This window comes from Vidua chalybeata, chromosome 26 (assembly GCF_026979565.1).
Source record: "Vidua chalybeata isolate OUT-0048 chromosome 26, bVidCha1 merged haplotype, whole genome shotgun sequence".
Taxonomy (NCBI): domain Eukaryota; kingdom Metazoa; phylum Chordata; class Aves; order Passeriformes; family Viduidae; genus Vidua; species Vidua chalybeata.
The window spans coordinates 1,566,806-1,573,339 of NC_071555.1; the positions used below are offsets into that span (position 1 = coordinate 1,566,806).

A 6,534-nucleotide genomic window follows, 5' to 3' on the forward strand; every position below is an offset into this window, starting at 1 on the left:
ATTTCCATTTCCTCATTAGCACCCTGAGGGAGGTGAGCACCTATACTGGTCTTTTCCAGGACACAAGCTCAGCCCTGGGGAGAGACTGGGACAAAGCAGACCCTGAGCACAAGGCCAAGGGAGTGTTCAGAGAGTTGTGAGCTCCTTTGAAGCAGCACTTTGTAAATCCTGGTCTTAAAAGGGCTCTGCAGGGCTGGCCCTTGCAGCCTGCCTGCAAACAGGCGCATTTTGCCGTGGGTATCGCGGCAGGTTTATCAGCCATCCTGTTGCTATTTTCTTGCCTGGCCTCCGTTTGCGTTTAGGTTTCAGTGATCATTTAGCAAGCAGCCCCCATGCAGCCCACCCGGTGCAGGTGCTGGAGGGGGACATGTCCCCCCTTGTACAGCTGGGGGGGGGGGGGAGCTGGTGGCTCCGTGGAGCCAGGAGCTGATGACAATGGGCAATTGTCAAATTGGGGCCCCTCTCGTTTGAGTTTTCTTCCTTTTATAGTAAGTAGCAGTTGCTCCAGCAGCTGGCCTGCCCCTCCAGGGTGAGCACTGGGCTCTGTATATAAGGGAAGGAGCAGCCTTTGCCTTTCATCCCTCTGTTCACTTCCCTCACTGGGCGGCAGAACTCATCCCGCACCTCCGCAAATCCCAGCGCGATGCCACTCAAGAAACCCGACCCGAGGAAGGAAGCAGCCAAAGCAGCTCCAGGCTCGGAGCCTGCCTTCGATCCCAAGAGCGTGAAGGTGAGTGAGGAATGAAGACGTCACGGTGTTTCTCCGTGCCTGTCATCTGCCAGGCACAGGCGATGCAAAGCGCTCTGCAAATTGCATTAGCCAGGCTGGAAGCCAGCCTTGGGAGGGGAAAATTATCCAATTGTGTGGATGCAGCAGGCTGGGAGTGATGCTGTCCTCGCTGGGGAGATGTGTCAGTGTTGCCCACCCAGCCCTGCCCAGCACTCACTGGAGGGAACCAGGACGCCGCTCCCAGAGCTGCGGCTGCAGAGTTGAACCCCCAGCTCCTGCTGAGACCCCGTGTCGGGGTCAGGAGGGTCAGCTTTTATTGCCTCAGGAGCAATAAAAAGCTCCTCTGCCACCCACTGTCTCCATCCTGAAGTATTTTGTTGCCTGTGTTGCCTCCTCCACATAAGAGCATCCTTTATCCAACAGCTCCACAACAGGAACTCACTTTTTCCATTATTCCTCAGGATACTTACATTTTTAAGCCATAGCTGTGGCAGGAGAGTTATTAAGAGCAGGCTCAGCATGGAGGCTGTTTAATCACTTGAACTTGGGATCAGGCCCTAAAATAACATCCTTTCCACCCAAAATAGTCCTGACTGTGGTCTGAGCATCCCTCCTGCCTGCCCACCCCACTGCTGCCAGCTGTGCTCTCCTCAGGGATGTCAGCTCCACAGCGAGGGCAGAAGCAGTCGGGGACACAGCACAGCCAGACCTGGCATAGATACAGGACATGGCATGGATATGGCCCCCTGCCCCGAGCCTGGGGAGGGAGAGGTCCAGAGGGGAGAGTTCCTTTGCTCTCTCCAGCAGCAATCCACATCTCATGCCCAGCTCTGCTTCCTTCTCTTTACAGATTGAATTCACAGCAGAGCAGATTGAAGGTAAGTGCTGAGTTCAGCTTCTCTCAGAGATGGCTTTAGAAATGGGGAATCCTTTTTCCATGTAGTTTTTTACCACAGACATAAGAGCCAAGGCCCCACACATTAAATCCCCTCTTGGGGGAAAGGCCAGCAGGATCCAGAGCCTGGCAGGGAAAAGGTATTTTTCATTCATGGTGTGAGATGCAGCCTGGGTCAAAGTCAAGGCTTCTGGTGGGAGGAACAGCCTCTGGCGACACAGGGACAGCCCCAGAGAGTGGAGATCCAAGTGGAAAAGGGGATAAGTACAGATGTCCTGCAGCAAAGCCAGTTGCTGAGAGTGCAGGGATTCAGCAGGTCACCCAGCCAGCTCTGCAGAGGTGACAAAACCTGCCTGAGCAGCCAAGCAACTCGTCCAAGGAGTCTGGCAAACCTCAGCCCGCATTGCGCAAGCTCACCCGGGGCTGCCAGGCATTCAGAGGGCACAACACGCACGTGTCCGTCCCTTCCCTGCCTGCCAGGCACGACGTGCTGCTTCCCTGGAGTGGGAATGGGGCCGCTCCCAGCTCTTCTTCCCTGCAGAGTTCAGAGAAGCCTTTGGGCTGTTTGACCGGACACCTGCGGGGACGATGCAGATCAGCTACGGACAGTGCGGGGACGTCCTCCGGGCGCTCGGCCACAACCCCACCAACGCAGAGGTCCTCAAGGTGCTGGGCAAGCCCAAACCAGAAGGTGACAGCAAGCTGGGGACAGGGTGGGACAAGCAATTCCTGTGCTCCCTGTCAGCAAGTAGAGGGTTACATTCCCTGTAGGAAGAACCCTGCGAGGTGAAGGAACTGGGAAGGAAATGATGCAGACAGGCTTCATTCCTGTGTAATTCCTTCACTCCCCTTCCCCATACCATGGGTGATGACATACTCATAGGCAGTAGGCAGTCCTCACACAGGAACGGTGGCAAGTGATGCTTAGCAGACTTTATCCCGAACTGGTATGCAAACTGGTATAACCAGGCCAGTCCCAGTGTGACCACATTACTGTGGTGACAGATGACCCACCTCATGGTTTAGTTTTGGGCTGATATCAGGGGTCTCTGTGCAGTCCCCTGATGTTAATACTTCATTCTTCATATGGATCTTCCAATCTCAAGTCTAATACAATAGTTTTGTCTCCTCACGGAGCTTCTCCCCTGCACTCTGATGGAAAAGAGACCAAGCGAGTTAATCAGGAGACCCTCAGAGGCTGAATTTAGCCCTATGAGGGTTATTCTCTGACCCCATCTCCTCCTCTTCCAGAAATGAACACAAAGATGCTGGACTTTGAGACCTTCCTCCCCATTCTGCAGCACTTCACTCGCAACAAGGAGCAGGGCACCTTCGAGGACTTTGTGGAAGGGCTGCGTGTCTTCGACAAGGAGGGCAATGGGATGGTCATGGGGGCCGAGCTGCGCCATGTGCTGGTCACGCTGGGTATGGCTGGCCCCAGGGCTGGCCCGGGGGGAGCGAGGCATGGGCCCCGAGCTCTTCTGGGCAAGTGGCTCAGGTAGCTGGCTGGTCTCACATATCGCAGAGGCCCTTTTCACTCTGCTGCCCACGGGCTCTTTTAGGAGTCAGTAGTCCTGAATGTGTGGCCATTTCCACCTCATGCCACAGCTTCATGCATGACTCAGGCAAGCAGAAGACTCTAGAACATCCTCAGTTATCAGACAAAAGTTGCAGTGTAGTCCTCTCTCCACCATCTCCCACCAGCATTCCTCAGTAGTGGAACACTACTGGCTCTTCCCTAATCCCTTTAGCTCTTCCCTAATCCCCTTCGCCTCCCTCTGGTGTCTCTGGTTATCTGGAAGAAGGACAGGAAGGTCCTGGCAGGCTGAAAACCCTTCCCCTCACCTCTCCATCCTCCTGTTCCAGGAGAGAAGATGACAGAAAGCGAGGTGGAGCAGCTCATGGCAGGGCAGGAAGATGCCAATGGCTGTATCAACTACGAAGGTAAGAGCAGGATTCCCATCGGGGCCATCTCACACATGGCTGGCTTGTCTTAGGGTGCAAAATGCATCCTCTGCAAGGGCTCTGGTTGGACTTGATGTTCTTAATGGTCTTTTCTAACCTCAGTGATTCCATGACTCTATGACACTGGTGATCACTGGAAGGGAGGTGTGGACCACCCTCCAAAGCCTTTCCAAAAAAGCACTGAGACATGGAACAAGGGGTGGGAACAAGGTGGTTGTGCCAGTGATTTCCAGGAAAAGCGGCTGAAGACAGCATGTTTCCAAGGAGTTCAGGGCTGTTTTATCCACAGTTTTGGCACTGTTTTGTTGCAATCTATTGAAAATAAACAAAGCCAGCATCTTTCCCAGCAGAAGCTAATTGGGAACATTTGGAGACCTGGATCACTCGCTGCTCCAAGAGGGTGAAAATCTGGAATAGGAGGTGGTTAAATTTAGGAACCCCTAAAATTGGAGAACAGTGAGGAAAGAAGGGGACCCATTTCCCTTGGCCTCAGAAAAATGGGGATAATGGTACTGGCTCATCTCCAAGGGTTGGCATCACTCTGACCAGGTTGGGGATGGCATTGCAAAAAGTGAGAACAGAAAGGAATATCAGTCCTGGCACAGCATCCCCTTCATCCCTGGAGGGTCCGGGCTGGGAGTCCCACCTGCTGCCTCTCCACCTGCTCCTCCCAGCTCACAGCATGTCCTGACCTCTCACACTCTCATTTCTCCTCAGCTTTTGTCAAGCACATCATGTCTGGCTGAAACAAGAAACTTCAGGTGAGTTCGGTGGCATCTCCTGCTGCTCACTCCAAAATTGGAAATCCTGCAAGCAACAGCCAGGGGCAGGGAAGCCAAAACCCAAACCTGCAGTGGACTAATGCCACAGGAATAATCCCAGCTCTGAAGGCACAAAAGTTATGTTGATGATAAAGAATTTCATTTGTAACTCCTGCCAATTAAAATTTATCAGGACAGCATCACAACTGTGATGGTCCTTTGTGGTTTGGGTAATTGGATGGAGTCTCTGTTTGGAAAGAAAGAGGTGGTTTATGGTGCCACATTTTCTAACCTGCCAGAAGCCGAGGGGGCCAACAGCAGCCACTGGAAATCAATATTTTTAAACCTGCATCAGTGAATGACTCAATGCTAAGAAAATATTTAGTACTTAGAGAGGAAATTTCCAAACTGAGAAATATCAACATTCCCGTTAATGTTACAAAAAATAAGGAAAATGTACCATGGATTTTCTTAAACTTTTTCACATTCCTAAAGATCTGCCTGAGGAAAACAGAGAAACATTGCTAAGGGGATCAGGTTTCTTTGAGGCTGATTTATCCCTCTAAAATCTATTCAATTGAAAAGAAAATCCAAATTGCTGCCTGGCCCCAGCTTCCCCACCAATTTCTTATGATTTCATTATCTATTTACTTTTCTAAATATTTCTCCTATCCCTCAGCTATGTAAAAGGCAGGAGGCCAGCAGGAAAAAAAAAAAAAGTAAAAATGACCTTCAGATAGTGTTAAATACACAAATTAAACATTTAAAAATCTCTCCCCTCCCAAAATCTCTTTAAACATCAGAAGGCTAAAACGCAGACAGACGAAAGTCTGAACTTTGAATGTTCAGCATCCTTTTTATCTCCTTTTTAATCCATTTCTCTCTGGTTCCTGTTCATCAGCTCAGCAATATAGATGGTTGGGTGGCAAAGGCTGACAGGAAATTTAATTCTTCACATAACTATTTGCATATAAAACTCTTCTTTTAATGGTATTGAATTACAGCTTTTGACATTTTGGGTTCATCTGAGAAAGAATATTCTGAATACTCTCATCCCAAGGATTCTTTGCATTCAGACCTCTCCCACTTGTCTCCCAGGCTCTCGGAAATGCTTGGACCCACCTGAGCACCATGAAGAGCAAGATTCCTCCATGCATGTCCTTGCCCTGGGATGTTTTGCCTAAGCCGTCGTTGGCCATCACGTGTGTGTACCTGAGCCTGGTACTCTGCAGCTAGGTTTTAAACCTCAAGTTACTCTTTTCAGGTTTTCCCTGTGACATTTGTCTCATTAAATTTCATTCCTTCCTCCCTTAAATGGTTTGTCTGCCTTGGCTTGGGACTACTTATTGACACGGTGGGTGGAGGAGACCCCTCGGTCTCCACCAGCTCTCAGAGGTAACAGGGTATTTCCATGGAGAGGGGGAAAAGGCAGGGAATACAAAGGAAGAGTTCAGACTTGTAAGTGAGGATCATCAATGCACTGCTTGTCCCAGTCAGGAAAGGCCCTAAAAAAACCCAAAACATCAGAAAAGCATGAAAAACATTCTTTGTTCTCTATCAATGAGACATCCAAAAGTCTGGTTTTGAAGGCTTTCAGAAAGTTGACTCCTGCTGAATCAGCAAGGGAGAACAAAAATGGGGAAAGAACAGCTCCAGGCCCAGCCAAACTGGGCCAGGTCCGTCCTCATGGCATGGGGTGATGGTCCATGGGGTGTGGGTAGTGTCCTGGCTGGGATGGAGCCCAGCCAGGACGGGCTCCCTGGACGGTTCTTCTCCAGGCAGATGGTGTGTTCCAGCCAGGAGCTCTCTGGGGGCTGTGTGATACAAGCTGGTGACTCTCTCCCTCTTCCTACCTGCAAAGCAATCTTCAGAGCATCGCCACAAGCGGTGAATAATTCATGGCACATAACTCAGCCTTCTCATCAGCAGAACACCTGGGAGCAGAAAACACTTTCCTTTGATTTGTTCCTTATTCCAACGTCCTCACTCTGTCTTTGACTAGAAATTGAAGGCATTTTGCTCTGACGTGTTGACTTCAGCTGCCACTCGCTCGTTCCTGTGCAGTGACTGAGTAACAGCTGCTTTCAATTCCCACTGTTTGATTCAACTGCTCATAAAAAGCAACATAAGCTGTTTATAGATGCAAGATTAGATTTGAGCTCCTCTTTGTGCTATTCCTACAG

The 6,534-nt window shown here is 50.4% G+C and overlaps 1 protein-coding gene across 1 annotated transcript; it reads left to right on the forward strand.

Moving 5' to 3' along the window:
* Window positions 1-572: 572 nt before the first annotated feature.
* On the forward strand, window positions 573-5,666 carry LOC128800116 (myosin light chain, embryonic). Its single transcript, XM_053965072.1, has 7 exons — window positions 573-730; window positions 1,581-1,608; window positions 2,167-2,316; window positions 2,877-3,050; window positions 3,492-3,569; window positions 4,308-4,351; window positions 5,450-5,666. The coding sequence occupies exons 1-6, from the start codon at window positions 644-646 to the stop codon at window positions 4,334-4,336; spliced, it is 546 nt and encodes a 181-aa protein (XP_053821047.1). The 5' UTR covers window positions 573-643; the 3' UTR covers window positions 4,337-4,351; window positions 5,450-5,666.
* The last annotated feature ends 868 nt before the right edge of the window (window positions 5,667-6,534 follow it).